This window comes from Acanthopagrus latus, chromosome 20 (genome assembly GCF_904848185.1).
Source record: "Acanthopagrus latus isolate v.2019 chromosome 20, fAcaLat1.1, whole genome shotgun sequence".
Taxonomy (NCBI): Eukaryota; Metazoa; Chordata; class Actinopteri; order Spariformes; family Sparidae; genus Acanthopagrus; species Acanthopagrus latus.
In genome coordinates, this window is record NC_051058.1 from 18,353,147 (window position 1) to 18,373,724 (window position 20,578).

Genomic DNA, 20,578 nt, shown 5'->3' on the forward strand with positions numbered 1-20,578 from the left:
GTCATTTTTTTTTTACCATTTTTGAGATTTTATGAACCAAATGAATATCCGGTTAATTAAGAAAGTAATCAACAGATTAATTGAGAATGAAAATAATCATCAGTTGCAACCCTACACAGACATGTTTAATAGACTTAACAGCTAATCAACTCATTGAAGAACATATTTGTTGGTTGCACGCTGACTTCTTTTTCCATCCTCAGCAACATCCCTTCTTCACCTCCCACGAGGCCAAAGAAACCGACGTGGCTAGCTTTGTGAAGGTCATCCTGGGGGACTGAGTCGCCGCGCTCGCACCAGAGGGAGGAGAAGGAAAAAAATTACACAAGAAAACCAACAAACAAAAAAGCACCAATCGCAGCCCCCCCCTCTTAATCTGCCTCACCCCTCCCTCCAGGATGAGACAGACGGAGGCCCCAGAGGAAAAGCTGATGGAGTGGAAGGAGGAGTCAGTCCTCCACCCCACCCCCCCAACCACCTGGCCATCCACGTGACATCACCTGACAGGGGAGGGGTGGGGGTGGGGGGGCAACACCTAATCTGGAGTAATTTAAGATGTCTGTATGCAAAAAAAAAACCCCTCCCTCTTTGGTTCGATCATGTCCCGCCCTCCGTGCACCGCCTACTACTCAAATGTCAGTCAGTCGACCGCGCGTGGAGTCAAAACGTCACGGAGGTCAAACTTTTTCGTTTTCTTTTTTGCTGAAAAAGTGAAAAGAGGTGCAGATTCTATAAAAAAATGGAGAAAAAAAAAAGATGAATGATATAATGCTATCTATGTATAATCTAAATGTTTGTATACTCAAAGCAAGTGTTGCATCAGTTTATTAATTGACTGCATGTACAGAATATATCTGTGGGTGAATAACGGGCTCAGACGGGCCGGTGAGGAACACTCGTAGAACCTGCAGCCTCACCTTCAAGGCCCTCCTAGTGGTCACACATAGGTACTGCACTTCAACTGCTCTCCCTCGATTACAGCAGAGGTCTACTACATGCCTGTGAGAGTGTGTGTGTGTGTAAGTGTGTGAGCTGGTGCATGATGTGTGTGTGTGTGTGTGTGTGTGTGTGTGTGTTTGTGTGTGTTTGTAGGGCTGCACGATATTTGGATGAAATAATAATTATTTTTTCTCTCAGAGTTGAGGCGATGAATGAAATGTGTCCTCTGCAGTCTCATCAGTTGATCTGAAAGAAGTTTGGGTTATTTATGTTCTCGTGGCCGGGCAGCGGCAGGATTTTTGTTTTGTTTTTTCCCTTGTAGTTCTCTGGGTTTTCTTTTAAAGTTCAAAAGCAGTTTAGATGTTTAGCCGTACCTCGCTAAAGATGAGAGGCTAGTTTTCTGAACACTTTTTTCAGAGCGTCAGTTGGTTGCGTCGGTTCCGACTCATTATTTATTTGCTTTTATTTTTCTGTCGCTGTGTCGAGGGCTGGTCAGACGGGGGTTAGAAGAGCATCATTTTGAATAGAAATGTTTTCCTTCAGTACAATCACAGGGACGACTACGTTTACATGACGTAATTTAATGTGATGCTTCATTTGTGTCCACTCAGCGTGGTCGTGTGTGAAAACCCAACCCAGAGATGCGTCTCACATTTCAGTTGTTAGCGGTCGGCAATCCGCTTTGAGGTGCGCTCACAACATTAGGCCACGGAATAACACTCGCAGCCACACAACCCTGCAGTTAATCACATGATTCTGTCTGAACTGAGGTCTGTGTCATAATTGGAAAATAACGCTATAGTCAGAATAAGGCCTCATTGTAGATGTAGACTTAAAAGACCTGCATCAAATTGGGAATAACAGTGAAATATCGCATGCAAATGTATTGAACACCTCCTCATGGTTTGTGTCTTCTCGTAACGTTGGAACCTTTTAATTGTATTTTGGTTATATAAATTAATTACCTTGATTCTGCCAATAAAAAAAATGATTATGTTGCTCCGGGGTTAAATTTGTTAATGTGCAAAGTGCAGAACGTGTGAATAAGTTCCTGTTAGGCGAGAGTACAGCGACGTCTGGCGGCCACACATTTGGCGGCAGAAATACGAAGTGAAGCGAGAAGGTTCGAAGCCTGCGACACCTCTACTGATCGGTCTCTCAGAGATTACTTTCAGTTCATTTATAAAAAAAAGTCAGTCACACGTCGCATCAGTTGTAACGCTGTCTCGACACAACCTCGCGACACACTAGAAGCGAGTGGTTGGATGCCAGTCAGCGACTGCAATGAGACTGCACAGAGGTGCTTAACGAGGTGAAACTGAGGTTGAGTTCCAATGAATCCTGCAGCCCTGCCTGACACACACACACACACACAAACAAACACACACACACACTTCAAAGTGAGGTGTGTGTGTGTGTGGATGCTGTGGTCAGTCGTGGGAGAAGATTGCCCACGTTCTCCTTGTTGTGTGTACTGAGCCAATCACAACCCTCTCCACTCCATGTTCCACATGAGAAGAACTGGATATTATGACTATTATTATTATTAATATTAATATTATATGAATTAATTATTGTTGTTATTATTATTTAGATCCAGGTTTGTTTGTTTCATTTTGTTTTCTCCCCGGATATATTTACTGCAGTTTCTCTTATTTATTACGACTGCTGATCTCCTTCTGAAGACTTGACCGATCCATCAGAGACGATATGTGTGTGTGAATGTGTGAGTGTGTGTATTTGTATGTGTGTGTGTGTGTGTGTGTTCCCGTCGTCTTCTTCTTCTTCTCTTTGGCTCGAACACGTAACAATGCTTCTGAACTGTAACTCGCCTTCTATGTGCCTCTCAGTAGAAAAAAAAGGAGAATAATGTGTTGTCCTGAGGACGCTGCAGAGACCTCTGCCTCTCCCTCAGCCTCCCCCTCCACCTCCCCCTCCACCTCCACCTCCCCCTCCCCTCGCATGGCGTCCCCTTCCCGTTTGTGTTGTCGTAGACGGAGCTCCACGTTGTCAGTATTTATTCTGCTCCCACACGTTTGTACTCATCTGTCGTTGCCTTGGTTCTTGGCTCTTTTGTTTGGTGTTTTTTTTTTTTTTCAAGCCGCCAACACCTTAAGTTGTTATGCAAGTACTACTCTAATGACTAAATGGAAACTTGAATACGGTTTGTGGCAGGGTGGCAGGAGAACATTTACATCATCTTGTTGCCCATAAATGTTTTGTTGCTGGATTATCGCTTGATGTTTCTCTGCGCCTGTTTCTGTCTTCAGTCCACTTTCTGGTCGCTGTGGCTGTGCTGGAGTTGTCTTGATTGCTGTTTAAAGGCTCAATCTGTGACAGGAAGCAGACTTGGAAGACCCCTAAATGACTTTTTCGAAACCCAAGGATGCTGGCAGTAAAGTAAAATCAGAGTCCAACCACGACGCCCATTTGCGTTTCCATTACCAGTTTTACTTTGCTGAGTTGTACCGAGTGACACCCAAGATAGACCCTCGGCAGAATGGCTTGACTCAACTCAAAACTTAAGAGAGAGTTTCTTAAAAGTCTGTGGGTGTTCATCTCTCGGTCTGTGGTTTGAGGTTTAGTGTCTCTCCAGACTCCCTGTTCAAACTCTCAGATATCAGCCTTATTTGAGTGTTTCATCGTGCTCGCTCTCAGAAAACCCAACATTTCCCTGATTTTGCCACTTCATAATAAAAGGTTTGAAATAAATAACATGGGACTTTTATTGTGAAGAGTTCATAGGAACTAAGGACACCTCATTTTATTTTTGGCCACTTGGGGTCAGCAGAACGAGCTGCAAACACGTCGTTGACATAGTATCTTGTAAAAATGTCCTGAAACACAGAGTAACTATAGTCGTGACACAATCGCAGATTGAGCCTTTAACTGACCACACTAGGTTTTTCCCTGCGTTGCGTTAACATTTGTTCTATTATATTAAAACAACAATATTCCGTCATTCAAATCCAAACTTCTGTCCTCAGTCTGCTCTGTCATTTGAACACCTTCCCCACACAGTTTCCTGTTTTGTAGCAGGCTGCCAACCTTTTCCTTTCACCCTTCACACGGTGATCTGCTCCCCCGGCTGGGCTCAGCTCCCACGGCCTTTAGCTCACTACCCTCCAGGTGACTCCTCCGCGAGTCCTTCTCATAAAGCTTTCTCTTCACCAGCCGCACTAAACCGTCTCCCTCCTCCCTCCTCCATTATGAACCTCCCGTCGCGGTTACAGAACATTTCACCACAGCCGCTTCTGCTGCGCGACGCACCGTGGACGCAATCGCATTTTGCCATTTTTGTGCAACTCTTCCTTTAAGGCAGAACTCGCTGACAGCCGCCGTAATGATGACAAAGAGCCCCCTAATTTGTACGTCTTGTGCCCAGGATGGAAATATACACTTGAGGAACTTTAATTGCAGTCAGTGTTCTATTGCATGATGAAATTAGTTAAATTCAAGTCACACTTTTCCTCATTGGACTGTCACAGGTTCTCTGGAAAATACCCTGTGGATGTCAGGGCGAGTTCTCTCTGTTTGTCGGTTAATCACCATCATTTTCACAAAAATGACCAAAGAGCTGAGGTAGAAAAGCGTTGGAGGAGGAGGGCGACAGTGTGTGCCGCCGACCTGTTGAAAATAACAAGATTCTCCCTTCTGTTTTCCTGTGGCAGCGGTGTAGGTGTGTGTAGTGTTTGTAGGTCTTTAAGTGCCTGACGATGCATTTCTGTGGTGAACATTGACATTGAAACACTTTGTCTCCGTCTCTGTGAACGATTGCTTAAACACTGTTTTTGTCCTTCACGTCCTCCCCGGGGACACACTGACACTGCATGTTGCTGTGATGTTTTGCACTGTACCGAGGAGCCATATCACATTGTCATGTTGTGTTACTGTAAAAAAACAACAAAAAAAAAGCACGGTTCTGACCATGAAAAGTTGCAGTCCAGATGTGGTCGCCGTTTCAGTTGCAGCAAAATGTTTCTGGTATTTTTTTTTTTTAAAGAGAGTCTGGAGTCACGAGGTTCTGAGTTTTTTAAATGAAATCAGAAAACTGTAAATTCTCAACTGCTATCAGTGTTTTCTTCACACAAAGAGACTTTTATTTTGTTTTAAAGACGCTTTGTTGTTGCTGCTGTCTGCTACTAATGTGAAATATTGCTCACTCGCGCCACTAGTGGACAAAAACTCCACAGAGTTCCTTTAACCTGAGAGAGCGGCAAAGATCCGCTTGAAATGAACCGAAGCTGTGTCACACTTTCATCCTAAAATATATTGTGGTGTTGAACTAGATGTTTGTGTCGCTTGTACTGTGGCAAACAGATTCAATTAAATACTTAAGTTATTTGTCCCACAAGGCCATGTGTAAAAAAAAAAAAAAAAAAAGAACCGGAAACTTCTCACAGATGGAGAGATTGTAAAGTTTTCTCTGCTCCAGTGAGCTTTCATAACACTAAACAAAAATATGATGTACAGCATTTCAGGGAAAACATTTTCTTTTTTTTTGTATGATTAATGTGCAGCTGGGATAAAATCTGCAGATGATAAATGTACATTAAGTTAATTATCATAATTATTTACCTAATTTAAGTAAATACCAACTGCATTGTATTCAAGTAAGAAGTAAGGAGTTGTGAGGGTCGTTGTACTGAAACGTGAGGCAACGTTCCGGCTGTTATTTGAGAACTTGCAGTATCCTTAAATATATTTTGAAAAGGGGGGAAACCATTTGCTAAAATACTTCACATTGCTGTTTAGTCACATAGTAACTTTGCCAGAATGAAATGTTGTGTTGTACATTCCAGCCTCCTCCCAATGAGGACCTCTTACACCTCCTCTCCTCACCTCCTCCTTTGCTACTGTAATAATTACTCCAGCCACTAGAGGTCACCGCCTGACAAGACATGTCTTTAATAGTCGGTCGTTTTATGTTGTTTTTCTTAGGAGGATGCGCTTCTTTACTTCCTGTTTTTAACCAACAAAAGCGGGTCATTTTAGCGACATTTTGTGGGGAAGAAACTGGATATTTTTAACATGATTTTAATTTTCTTGTTTTGCGAGTGTTTTTTGACCTGACCTGAGCTCAGTGTTCACAAAATGAAATTGAAAATGCAACTTTAAAAGTGCACCACTAAAATGAACTTATTATGACTATGATTATTGACATTTGTTGTGTGACTCTAGGACTTTTAAGTGGGCGATACACATATTCACCCAACTGTAATGTACATGCCTGGTTTGCTGTAAACAACTACAAATGTCAACATGTGGTTTTAAAAGTACATTTTAAAGCTCATGTTCGCTCAAGAGCTCTGTATCTGTTCAGTTACAGGCCTGTGAAAATATGACGTAGTGCCCCTTTAAAATTGAAAGGTAAAGAAATGTGAAACTTCAAGATATCTGAGGTTTGCAGAAATGTACAATACCAACATTTACTCTGCCATCTGGGTCAAACAACTCAAGTATTTGCTGCACTCAGAACCTCCTGACTCCTCGCTCGCTGCTCATTTCTCCTGCTCAACACTTCTGCTCACAGTTGACTCATATTCAATTTTTAAACAGGCTGTAATGAGAAAAGAGTCGAGTCTAATCACTCATCACATGGCATTTTTCTGTGCGTGCGTGTGTGTGCGTGTGTGTGTGTACGTTCGGCCAGAGGGCAGTGCTATCTTTACCCTGCTGCTCCTCTCTGTGGAGATAATGAAGCGAGTCACACAGATAAAAACAGTCATCACCCTCCTCCTGCTCCCGAAAAACCTGCATCCAGGAAAAAAAAAAAAAAAAAAAAGCTTCCCTTCTGTTGATTCAGCCTCTTCACACTTTGGGCTTTGTGTTATTCTATGTGAGCGCTCACACACGTCTCGCCCGCATGCGTGGGAATTCCCGTCCGCGGGTCTATTTTTGCGGCTCGTGCTCACCTGCTGAGTAAACCCCTCTTGTCGCTGAAGGGGCGAACGTGGGGCAGGACGTCCGAGTGGAAACTGTCCTTCGCGGGGGCCATTTATTGTCACATCCCATCGCGACTCCCCCTCTTAACCTCTGAGTTTATCTGAGCGCCCGACGACAGGCACATATTTCTGGATGATGCATCTGTAACATCCAGTAGGCAAGCGGCTGTTACTGGAACAAGCCGCTGCTCTTTTTTTTGTTTGTTTTTTTACAAGTGTCTGAAGGTCAGATACGGATTTGAGGCTTGAGAGAGAATCAGAGGAAGTTCAGCTCACCTTCCTCCTCATCCTCAAAATGTGTCAGCGGGGGAATCAAAGATATGGTGTTGAAAAAACGCTTCCGGCCCTTTACAGATTTGTGTTCCCGCCAGGTTATATTGAGTGTAAATCTGTTGTTTTTGTGTGTGTGTGTGTGAGCCGTGATGAGGTTTTTTTCTTGAATGCTCCCCCCCCATCTATCGCACGACACTTTCCTCGCTTCGAGCGTTCTCGAGGTCGTCGACAGCGACCCCGACTTGTGAACCGTGGAGCTTTTTTTCTGTCTCTCTGTCGCAGGTGGTAAAACTGCTGGTACACGCAGCTGTATGTGACTTCTGATGTTGCGGTGTTGTGTTCTTTTATTCGGGGCGGGGGTTGATTTTTATCGGAATATCCAGAGATGCTACTGTACGTGGACGAGGGTGTTCGGTTGCTGTCGGGTGGGTTTTCTGGGGGGTGGGAGGGTCAGTGCGGCCTCAGCGCCTCGTTCCTCCCCTCCCCCCACACGGAAAGTGAAGTTCTCAGTATATTTACACATCTCTAAAGCCTCTGCTAAAGACTGATGACTGTTCATTTAGAGCTCAATGAATTTCTACAAATATTTTAGATTGCTCAAACTGATTATGTGCAATTGTAACGATGGAAATTCAATAAAAAAGAGGTATTTTTACACAATATGCTCAGTTTCTGCTCTGTTCCAGCTGTTTCTTTTAAATTTTGGGTCTACAAAGGTTTTAAAGGGACTATGTACTTCCAGCCACATCTAAAGATAACGTAAATCGCAGGACTAAAAAGGTGGATTTGGGTGAAAAGTGAAAACCCTTCCTTCTTTCTCACCTCAGCACACCTGGGAAAGTTGCCATCTGAAGTGACAGATAGTTGTATAACCAGTGGCGAAGGGGAATTCATCACTGTTTTTTATACATATTTCTAAACATGACATTATTAGAATGGGCTCATGGAAGCAACAACTTTGGATCAGTCTTGCTCAATTAAGTAAAACGAGTTACAGTCGTCTGAGGTGGTCGCCAGCCAGTGAGAGAGAGATGTATAACTGTGATTTAATTTAACATTTCAGAGACGTCCTTTGAAGATTTGAGCAAGATATGAAGTCTATCCATCATCACAGAGTCACTGAGATAATTCAGTGATCGATAGACATCCGCCTCGTGTGGCTATAAAGAATTTTTATATTTAGAAGCTACATTTTCTTTTCTCTTTCATTCTTAACTTAACATTTAAAAAGCCATGTTTTATTTTATTGGGAAAGAGTTACAACATTTCTTTCTTTCTTTCTTTCTCCTTCTTTTTCTCTTTCTTTCTCCTTCTTTTTCTCTTTCTTTCTCTTATTCTTTCTTTCTGTCTAACATTTTGTCTTTCTTTCTTTCTTTCTTTCTTTCTTTCTTTCTTTCTTTCTTTCTCCTTTCTCCTCTTTCTAGCTTTCTCTCAGTCTTTCTTCCTAACTTGTTGTTTGTTTGTTTGTTTGTTTGTTTGTTTTCTCTTTCTTTCATCTTTTTCTTTGTTTATCTCTAGCTGTCTTTCTTGCTCTCTGTCTCTCTTTTTGTTTTACAGTTACAACATTTACAGTTACAACATTTCTTTCTTTCTTTCTTTCTTTCTTTCTTTCTTTCTTTCTTTCTTTCTTTCTTTCGTTCTTTCTTTCTTTCTTTCTTTCTTTCTTTCTCATCTCAGCACACCTGGAAAAATTGCCGTGAGGAATTAAAAGTCTATCCATCATCAGAGAGTCTCTGAGATAATTCGGTCCTGACCTCGTGTGGCTATGAGGAATTTTATATTTAGAAGCTACATTTTCTTTTCCCTTTCATTCTTAACTTAACATTTAAATAGCCATGTTTTATTTTATTGTTGTATTGTTTTTATTGTTTTATTCTTTCTTTCTGTGTTAGCGCTGATTTGTCGATTTGCAGTTTGAAGACATTGCGATAACAAAGATGAAACCAGAGTGAGAACAGGTCCCTGAAAGATGTCAACATTCTTTCAAACCAACACTTTTGTTCCCAGACATAAAATAAAAAACAAAAACAAAAAACATTTCAACCACATTTGTGACCTAAAACACAGAGGTGTGTTTGGATCCACCAAATGAGTCGCTGGGTTCATTGTCTTTGTGTCTTTGTGTGTTGAGAGCTGGGCCAGACAAACATCACGTAGCGCGGCAGCTCCACAGCGCTGCGGTTGGGAACTGGACCCATTGAACTTCCGCGGCGGTACAGTACGAGGATATAGCGTGCAGAAAAAAAACGAAAATAAAAACAGAGAATCTCCTGCACAGCCGGGCAAACAAAAGCAAGATGAGAGCGCGAGGGGCTCCCAGAAGCCAAACAAACCCCAGAGAACCTAAACAGTGTTCTGAGGGACGATTGGCCGAGCGCGTGAGGAGCGCCGCGACAGAGCAGACTACCTGTTACTGCTGGTTTCTCACACGCCACCTGCTCTGATATACAGTGTGTTTTGACGCACATCCCTCCTCCCTCCTCAAGTCAATTCTTAGACTCAGACTTTAAAGATATTTTTAGCCCCGCGCTGCTCCACACAGCCTCTTCCTTCCCCCTCACGACCATCGCTCGGACCTCAGGGACCAAAGTTCATCCCACAGTTTGGAAAACCCCCATCCTGCATTCGTAGAAAGTGGAGTAAAATCCCCCCCGGTGTGACACATTTATGTATATTATTTACGAGGACTGTCCGTCAGCCCGCTTCACACCGCCTGAGCTCTGGCCACCTCTGCAGGCCGGGGTCAGGGTCAGGGTCCTGGACCGGGAGATGCCAGCTTCTTCCAAGTGCCCACCACTATCCAGTGTCACAGGAATGCTGCTCTGTTTATTTTTACCTGACAATGTGTTTTCTCCTTCAAGCTCCAACGTCATCTTAGTTTCCTCTTTCTCTTGAGATGCAGCACTTTTTACCTGACTGTGAGCAGGGCCAGGCTTTGTTCACCGCCTCACTGTTATACAACACTGAATGGCATATTAAAGATCCGGTCTGTCATTTCATTTACAGATACGACTGAATTTAATATAGGTACATACAAGACACAAGGGCAGTTTCTTATGATGTTTCAAGGGTTTACAAAAAAAGCACGAGGGCTAATTAAGTCAAATTTCAGTAAAGGTCTAAATGAAACATGTCTTAACATTAAAACAATGTAAAGATTAACAAAAGCTCACATCATAAAGCGAAAATCTGATTCCAGATCCACATTTATCTTTTTTTAAAATGTTGTTTTAAAATTTTAATCATCAAAAACCTTTTTAATCTCTGCCGATTTACTAAAGAGCAGGACAGTGTTTAAGTGTTGGCAATTCTTTTTTGTTTAACGTATAAATTACACTTAAAAACATCTTTCCAACATTTCCCAGCAGCCGTTGACTTCCACTCATTCAGATGCAGCATGAATATGGTTTTATTTCCATTCCTCATTAAATTTGGTCTTGTTAATGTCAGATTTTGATGTTTGGATTCTTCATGAACAAACAGCAGCCACACCTGTCAACCCGTTAATCATCCGCTGTGGGTCGCGTTGCCTTCCTGCTGCTCGGAAGTCCTTTTGGAGCTTTTTTTCTCTTGACTCCACCCAACAACACTCACCTCACTTTTATTTTCTTTGCTTTTACGGTTTTCACGTTGCAGGTTCTGCCTGCCGTGTTGCTGCCGTGTCCTGGTTTGAATTTCAGAATTTAAGCGACTGGCTTCCCATACTGACAGCTGATGATCTCATGGAAACTCTACTGAGCGGCGCACTTAAAAACAGGAGAATGATTTATAATGAAACGCAGCCTCTGAGTCTTTTTTGGTGGGAGGGGTGAGGGGGTGGTGGTGGTGGTGGTGGGTGGGTGGTTGGATGTGAGCTTTGGGTTCAGCGCTGGACTCTCGAGTTTTTATGTTCATTAAGCTTTTGACGTTTATGCTTCGGAGTAACCAAAAGCAGCCATTACATCCTGTTGAGGCCAGAAACAGAATTTTCTTTTATGTTGAAAGAAAAAAAAAGAAAAAAAGAAGAAAAATATTGCCTGCAGACATGTGGGGCCTTAATGCATATTTAACCTCCGGAGCCCCACAGCTTCTCACTGTAACAGTCATCCAACAAAGCCTCAGTTGACCCGCTCGCTCTACTGCGAGAGCGCAGCGGGAGCAGGGAGCCACTCAGGGCCCCTCCGGCTCCGCGGATGATATGACTGACAAATGGATGTTTTCATCCTGACAAAAAAAGTCAGCACGAAAAAAATCTCTGATCCCCCCATCCTCCCTAATCTCCTCAGGCTGCTAACAGAACGGTGCAGCCAAAAGAGACGGTGCAACAATAAAAGGCTTTGTGTGGAGCGAGGACGTTGCCTTAAAAAAAAAAAAATAAAGACGGGGAGGGGGGGGAAGAGCTGTACTTATTTGGTCAAGGAGGGGGGAGGGAGGGAGGGAGTGGTGGTGGGTCTGGGGGGCGTGGAGGTGGAGGGGGGGGTGTAAGTCTGCTTGTGCACCTGCGCTACAGCAGCTCCTTGGGAAAAAGAAAGAAAACAGGATCCAAAACTCAAACAACATCCTGTAAACCTCCTGCCCCTCACCTCCTCCCCCTCTCTCCCCCCAATCCCAGAAGTGTTTATGCTGGTTTTCCTGCTCCTCTCTGTAGAAAGTGGGAAAGAGATGAATCAGTGGAGGATGGGTGAGGAGGAAGAGGATGAGGAGGAAGAGGAGGAGAGGCGCTTCCGCCTTCTCTGGCCTCTGTAGCTCATCTACATACAAGTCATCTCCCCTCTGGGACGCTCAGGCCTTCCTCATCCACTCATCGTTTTTATTCAAATGCGGGAACGAGAGCCGATCAGATCCTGTTGTGATGACTGAAACATGATCACTGAGACACGTCTGACCCCCCGCTTCAATCTAAAAAACACACCGCCACCGACCGTGACTCAGGTTTGTGTCATGTTTCTGCCATGGTAAGGAAGTTTTAAAAGAGAGGGAACTCCTTAAAATAAAACGGAAAAGAAAAAAATCCTGGAATATTGTAGGGCTGGAATCACGTACAGTAGATCACATCAGCTTCCTGGTGTTGCTGCCCGGCTTCACTCCTTCCTTTGGCTATGTTTTTTGTTTTTTGTGTGTGTGTGCAGGGGCGAGAAAGGAAGAGTGCAACAGGAAGAGCTGGAAGTAAAAGAACAGCTCATGAAACTTGCAGCTCCTCAGAATTATACGTTACGTGTGTGAAATCATGTCATGTATGTCTGAATGTTGTCACACAACGGAACAAACATGGACAATCAGTTGATGTCGATTATGACATAGATTGACTTGTTAACCTTGAATCAGTTAATCCATTTATTTACTTTCCCATTTAATGTTCCATTTTATTCATTCATTCATTCATTTTTATAGTTTTTTCCTCCTTTTGTATGGACGAAATGACAAAATTGATATTTCTGCCTTTAATTTACCTTCTCTATTGATTTACCAATTTATTTACTTACCCATTTAATTTTCCATTTTATGTATTAATCTGGTTCATAGCTTGGTCAATATATTGGAGAATCATTTATCGTGTTTCTTTGTTGTTTTTTTTTTCTTTTTACACGTTTTTAAAATGGGACCAAATGGAATTTTTTTGGGCGGGCAAATGCTTTGGACTTGCCCCTTGCAGAAAAATCGCCTGATCAGAGTAGAATCATCAATCACCAAATAATGATAAACACAACAAGTGGAGCGTCCTGTTTATTAAAAGCGTTCCAGCTGCTTTCTATTTTTGATCCAAGAGCTTTTAAATGAACTTTATTCAGTGACAGTGGGTCCTGTGAACGAAGCGCAGCCCGCAAGACTTTCCCATCAAAACATACATCTGGGAAAAAGGAAGAATTAAAGGGTAAGTTCAACCAAAAATGAACATTCAGTCATTAAAAAAAGGAAAAAGATGACAATCAGTCATTATCATTATTTCGTTCATCTGACTGCACAACGAAGAGCCTCCCTGAGTCCCATTACTGCTTATTTATACTGGCGTAAAATGAATAGAAGTCATGTTTAACAGTCTGTAATAAGATGAGTGAGAACAGAACCCAGTTGGATCACACTTAAGTTCCTTGTCCCCGAGGAGCGACAGCTTGCATAAGACAGTGTTGCTCTACCGGACCAGTCTGACCACACGCGCTGACCACAGAGGAAGTGGCTGCCAGAGAGGAAGTGAGCATGTCCCGTTTGTGAGGGGAAGAAGAAGTGTTAAAGTTATTAGCCGGGTGGGAGCGGTGCGTTCAGGGGGCATCCTGTGCACAACAAATGCTTCCTGCTGCCGCCTCCAGTGCCACAAAACAACGAGGGGAGGGCGGGCGGGTAGGGTGATGGAGGGAAACTGAGACTTCACCCTCCCGACATGTGAACCTGCCCACAACTGAACCACAGGTGGAAACTATACAGCGCTGCTCCCCAGAAGGACGCCTCTCCCCTCTCCTATAGAGGTCCTCGAACCCCTCAATGGAAAATTCATGTTTTTCATTTCAGCAGGCACATTCCTGCACACACACACACACACACACACACACACACACACACACACACACACACACACACACACACACACGATGGGGCCCCTCCTGACGGGCAGCATGGACGGCTTATTAAACTCACGAGAACATCAGATTACTGAACGTTATGAAATTATTGAATAAAATCTGTGATGCAACAAAGCCTGTTCCTGGCTCATCGCCGGCCGTACCTGAGCCCTCCACATCCTGGCTGCACACACCGAGCCCGACAGTGATCTGATGAGGCTCATCAAAATCGAGATAATAAGTGCAGCATGTTTTAAACCCTCCAGCGATCCTGGACAAATATGCCTCCGTGGACTGAACCTGTTTGGGCCAAAGGAGCATCTTTTGCTCCAGGACCTGTATTTATTGAGGTTTTTAAGATTAAACTTAAAGCTATTTCAAGGAACTTGATATAAATGTGTTTTTTCTTTTGTAGATTTGGCTGCCTCTGTGGACAAAAGATTAGGATAGTGAAGAAAGTTTGGTTTAGTGGCGTACCACCAGACTACTCAGCAAAAAATAGTTTTAATTTTCACAATCCCAGCTGATGGCTGTCATTAAGGAGAAACCAGCCTTCCTGCTGATGGTCTCGTTTGCTTCCATCAGTCATAAAAAAGCATCACTATTCATTTAGGACTATTTAAAAAACAGTTAAAAGTTCCAAGTACAGTAGTACATTCAAGAATGCAATGCAAATGATAATAATTTCATTTTTGCAGCCCTTTTCACTGATAGATGGTCACAAAGTACATTCCCTCAAGTACCAGACTTAAGGACACTTTTGCTTTTTTTGTACTCTAGTACATTTATTTGATAACTTTAGTTAATAGTTACTTTACAGATTAAGTTGAATTTGTTATATTAATTAAAAAATGAAAACACAGCTTCTGATAATCAGGAAATATAGGAATATTGGAGCTGATAGTCGGTCAACACATAGAATAAAGTATACATGTATATGCATGTATGTATATAATATGCATTTATTTGGCTTTTACTTTTGATACGTAAGCACATTTCTTATCAGATACTTTCACTCATGTACTTTTGGGTATGCAATGCTGCAAATATTAGTGAATAACACAAGAAGAGCAAAATAAACCCACTCGATTAAAAGACAGTTAGAGACTTTCAGGTTCCACTTGATTAAATAGGTTTTGTAAACCTTAAAGTTAACTGGAGGAATAACAAGAGCCGCTCTCTAGTGATCACAGGATTAATCCTGTGTTTGCTCAAAGAGAAAGAGGCAGCAGTCATAAGGCGAAGAAAAAGCATTTAAGGTTAAATAAAATGAATTGGGATAGAATAGAATGAGATTTAAGAATATTGAATTAAATCCAAATTGGCAAAAACATTTGTAAAGGCCAGAAATGGATTTATGGCAGAGTGATAGCACAGATTCAATAAAGGTAATCAAAGTGCATGAAGCAACTTTAAACCAAACGCAAAGGAAGACGGTAAGGTTTTCAATTTAGATTTGAATAAAGCCGAGGATTATTTTTAGATCACCAGCAAAGCAGCTTTGATGCGTCTGGTCCTGTCTGGAGGAGCCACCACGAGGATTTAACCCGTAATCTTTCTGAATTCTTCATACCTTCAAATAGATTGCACAAAGTGATGTTCAATCCGTAGAAGCCTTAATAATGTATTCAAATTTGTGTTCCTTTTTTTGTTTGGGCCATAAAAGCCAAGAATTATTTTGTCACTATGGCTTCTCTAAAAAAATAGACTTTTTTATATGGGATATATCTCAAGTTTCAAGTTTGTCAGGACAAAATATAATGCAACAGTGTTTATACAATTAAAAAAACGACAAAACTTTTGTTTTAACTATAATGATAATTATCATCATCATCACCATCATCATCGTGATGAACATTTCACTGTCATACTGTTGAAAGGTGTTTCTGCTGCAGCCGTTCTCCAGAGGCCAATCACGTGTGGCAGCTGTTCTGAGGAACGGATTCAATTGAAGGAAATTACCCGAAAAGGGAAACAAAAATTCCAAATAATCTGGAACGGGATGACGGGGAATTGACACTGTCACCGCTGGTTATATTGTTTAATTGTTTATCACAAAGAAAATGGCGCAACATGCAGAGCTTAAACTCTCTGAACTGCTGATCAGCAGGTTTTTTTTCCATGCAACAAGGAAATGACCTTTGAAATATTTGTTTTCTTTGGTAGAGCACCGCCGTGAGGGAGAGCAGACAGACGGTAACTCCGTGATCCGAGATTATTGTCACTTCCCATCCTGTCTGTCTTCATATCGTCAGCTTGCGAAGGTAACACAGGTCTGTGACAGCACAGCGAATCCTGAGGTGATCCTCTGAGCCTCGTCTATTCCTGATGGTCTGCTCAGACCTGTTCAGGCCTGTCTGTCTGGTCCACGGTGGTCCTACGTGACGTGACCCGGTGCCAAACATTCGCCCCACCTCCCTCCGCCAAAGGCCACGTCCCTTGAAACCGGCCTACTGGCTTTTGTTTGGCCGATTGGCACCGACAGCTTCAGCTGTTATTAACCGTCCTGTGGCTACCTCACCTCTGGCTCAAACCACCTCACACGCCTCCACAGAGAGACGACACATACCAGGCTCCCCCTCTGTCACTCTGTTTATCATCAATCATTTTTGCACGCTGGCTGAAGAGCGTCCAGTGGGTCGCTGGATGCTGCAGATGTCTGAGATTGCAGCGGGGGCAACATGAGCTCTGGGTCCACATGCTGTCACTTTCCTTGCATTGGTTTGCAGTCTATAAAGAATTCTGATAATAACCCATACCTTGCTCTTGTGCAATATAAAGGTTAACACCCCACAAGTTGCTGAGGTGTCACGGCATGACACCTGGATTCAGTCTACAGGTCAGCCTGCATTATTCTGTCCTCCACTCATACATACTGCGTTGAGCATATTCAGGTTTTGGGTAGCATACATGCATGTGTGGGGTCTTGTGTCTGAGAACAGTGATCGCGGAGCCTGCAGCGTCTGGAGGTCTGCAGATATGTAACAGTAACTCTTCTGCCATCACTCAGAACAGATTCCAGTACAGTGTCTACCTTTCTATAAACACCCTGCAGGTATCGAGGACTTAACTGCCATGATCACTAATAAATAAATGAATACATGGCTCAATAAATGAATACAAATGTTGTTACTGCACTAAAACAATTAAAAAAATGAACTTTGACATGGATGCGTTTATAAAATGTGGCCTCATATGTTTACTTGCTTCATTTCTTTATGCTTCATCATTTGAAGAAGAACCACTATTACCACTATTTTAACTAAATTACTAAACTTTTTTTTTATTTATTTATTTTTTTTTTTAAATCTCATAGCTGTAAGGGAACAGTTAGTCTGCCTTGACTGGAAGATTTATAGTTGTCTGACAGCAGATTAATCATATTTTAAATACCTTTGCAGTCATCTTCCAGTTCATGTAACTCCACTACTGTAACCACGCCCTCCTCCAAAGCCGCGCGCTACTTCAACCTGCACCGCCCCGCCCACTCGTTCGGCCCGCTGACGTCACGCTGCATACCACCTGTTGATTCACGTCATGTAGCATTTCGTAAATAAGCTAGTCCCATCATCAGTTTGATGATTTTACAGAGGAATGTTGGAGGAATTAATAATGTTGGAGCTTCTTTCTGCTGCCGCCATCTTGTGTCCCTCTGCCAGCTGGTAGCTGGTGATGACGTCAGCTGCGGGCCTCGAACCGGTTTCTGCTTTGTGTTGCGGATGCTAACCTGATGCTAACCTGATGCTAACCAACAAGGTAAGGAGGTACTGCTTATGCTAATATTTAATGTAGCAGTGTGTGTTGATTTATCAGTCTTTAGTACATATAAGCACTTATTAATATGAGGTGATGCTGCTGCCTTGACATTTAAGTGTGTTAATAATGACATGTTTAGTTGTTTTGGCTGATTTGAGCTAGTTTTTATGGTTATGATGGTCATTATCAGTTATGCCTTCATTTGAACACATTTAGCTTTGAAATTTAAATGCACAAGGCCAAGATTATTTTGTGCGGTGGCTTGATTTTTATTCAGAGGTTTTTCTGTCGGTTCAGTCTGTATTATTTGTTGAACTGCGTGGTTGTCAACATGTTCGCTGCCTCACTACGTCTGTTCATATACAGTAACTATGTTCCTGTGCAATGAGCTTTGTGGTAAATTGACATGGCTTTTGTCAGACATTCACATTTTCTCAACTGATTTTATATTCATATTATTAGAAAATTATTTGTTTATCTGACATCTTGATGAGAGGTTGTCATCTTTATTAACATTACAACAATGCAGGTTTGACGCGTTTTGACCTGCTCGTGCAGGTTATCGGCTCAGTTTCTGGCTTTGGATCAATCATCCTGTCCGGTCTGAGGTCGCACAGATGTGTGTCTGATTGTGATTTTGTGAGAAATCGTTTATTGCTGTAAGTCGTCAATCTGTGTGCTTTGATTAGCGTGCGTTCGCTTAAGTGTATGTTGCCAGAATAAATGACTAATGATGAATTATTATGAGAAAAATTGGCCTTCTTCTTTGGCAGACTGCTGCAGTGCATGTCAGCACCCTCTTCTGCAGTACTGCTGCAAACTGCTGCAGCTCAAATAAAAATGTCTTAAAGACTGAAAATCGCCTCACATTTGTGTGCGCATGTTGTTTCAGTCAGTTATTGGGGATGTATGATCCGGGAAGGCTGGTTTAGTGAAATATGCATGAGGTTATAAGCTTTTCAGAAACTACATTTAAAAAGCTGTTCAGTGGTTTATACTTTTATAGTATGAGGGATTTTGCTATTTAGATTGTCGAAAATCTATTATTAATGATCCATCATTTTTTTTCTTTTCTATTTCTTGCCTCCGGCTTCTTTCTTTCAGTGTATGTCTATAAACAAAAAACTAAAAAGCAAACAACAATTGAAAGAATCGGATCAGCTGACTGGTACCTGAATTTACAAGTCTTGGGATTATTTGCTTTTTCAGAGATCCTTTATGGATTTCTTTAGGAGGAGGGTTCACTCAGGACTAATTTGAAGAACCGAATTTTGCAACAGACTGACTTTCTATCTTTAGTATACTGAAGGGTGGCATTTTTTGTTGAACAGGACTCATTTTTGGTGAATGTTTTTTATCCGCTGGGATAAAATCTGAATTTGTATGATGCCTCCATTAATGTGTACAGAGAAGAGCAACTAAAGCATAAAGCGTAGCTGAGAAGTGGATAGTGGACCATAGATGTTAAATATTGACTGCGTTCCACGTCGACCTTCACACAGATGATTTATAGCCCAGTGTGTGACCAACCTGACGCTGACGAGCCTTCAGACTCATCAGGCTGTAAAGGTTCAGGGCAGCTGGAGGATCTGTGGATTAGCTACACTGCAGAACTATTCATCACAATGTTTCCGGGCCTTGTTCTGAACAAGAAACTCTACCCGGTAACAACAAGGCATCTCCGTGCTTAAAATGACAATGTAGAGGTCAAACTGAGCGACTCGGTGGAAGCTCCGTGTACGGTGTCACTGCACGAAGTGGGTTGACAGCCTCTATAAAACTCCTCAGGCCTTAAAATGTACACGGAGTACCGAGGGACAAACTTTAAGAGTTGTCGCGTGCCCACATCCCCTACAGGGGATATCTATATAGACTGCTGCTTCACCGTTGGCCAATGTTCGGAGGGTCGGCGGTTCGATCCCCACTTGTGTCTAAGTTGTTGTGTTCTTCAGCAAGACTCTTCACCCACCTTGCCTCGTGTGAATGTGTCTGACTGCTGTATGTTTGAGGTGGTGGTTGGAGGGGCTTTTGTAAGTCTGCCCCAGGTCAGCTGTGGCTACTATTGTAGTTTAACACCACCAGAATGACTCTGTGTGAATGAAGGAACCTGGTACCCTGTCAGGCGCTTTGGGTGTCTTGAAGAGCGCCATGCAAATCCAATCCGTTATTAGTATTTATTGTATGTTTGTTTTAAAGGGAACAGTTTACCATAAAAATGAAAACTCAGTCAGTATCTCCTCAACCCCATGCTGATGGAAACTTGGGGATGGGGAAAATAGGGAACAAAAGAGAACCAGAACTTGATTTAAGAACTTTTGGCGTGTAAAGGGTGTAAATAAAGTCCTTTTAAAAGTAATTTAGGATCTCTTCCAGAGACTTGGATTACACCGGATAAGCTTCATGGAGCTATTGTATTTTACTTTTTTTAAAAATTTGAATTGATTTTTTTGTTTTATGTTTGTTTTAAAGTCCCCAGTTACTGCCGTTGCGCCTGCTATGTTTTGCTGTAAAGCTCCAAGGAGAGGGTGAGGGGATAATGACATTTATTTTATTTTATTTATTCTTTTTTTTTTTTTTGGAATGAACGGTTCCTTTCATACCATACTTCAGTCTAGACGGTTTCCTATATTCAAAGCGACCAATCAGATAAGGGAATTGGATCAATTGTTTAATGAAACACACTTAGAAAACACTTAAACAGCAAGTGAATGTACTATTGCACTGTCAAGAGCAAAATTTGCTCATTCATCATGATTAGGAATCAGATTTTTCATCCATATGAAGATGAAAGCAGAGCATTGTTTCCAGCCAGTGGATGGGAAAAAAAGGGAGTAAACAAGGTGAGGGGCTCCTGCTGTGGCTGGAGCAGCAGACAAACCAGATGAGTGTTTCAGATCAGGACTGTTTTGGTGAATGAGGAGGGGAAGCAGAGCGGAGATGTTGGCAGCCTCTCACAGTTTCTCCCCTCGTGGTTCCATTGTATCGTGTGTCTCCTGCCCTTCTTTCTTTCCACTCGCTCTTCCTCTGTGTAACTCGAGACCACACAACACAATTGGCCGCGGCTCGGGCTAAAAACTGAACATCAAAGGGAAGTTGCTGAATGGATAGAAAGAGACTAGCGATCATGTATTT

The 20,578-nt window shown here is 42.3% G+C and overlaps 1 protein-coding gene and 1 long non-coding RNA gene across 2 annotated transcripts in view; both read left to right on the top strand.

Annotated features, from left to right (window-relative positions):
• map2k6 (mitogen-activated protein kinase kinase 6) overlaps window positions 1-7,817 on the top strand; it is a 35,461-nt gene extending 27,644 nt beyond the window's left edge. Inside the window, exon 12 of the mRNA XM_037081852.1 lies at window positions 204-7,817. Within this exon, the coding sequence (XP_036937747.1) occupies window positions 204-281 (78 nt within the window). The 3' untranslated portion in view covers window positions 282-7,817. The remainder of the gene's footprint in view (window positions 1-203) is intronic.
• Window positions 7,818-17,195: 9,378 nt separating this feature from the next.
• The window catches only part of LOC119010157, a 31,086-nt gene continuing 27,703 nt past the window's right edge, over window positions 17,196-20,578 (top strand). The window contains exon 1 of the long non-coding RNA XR_005071919.1: window positions 17,196-17,446. This is a non-coding gene — a long non-coding RNA (uncharacterized LOC119010157). The remainder of the gene's footprint in view (window positions 17,447-20,578) is intronic.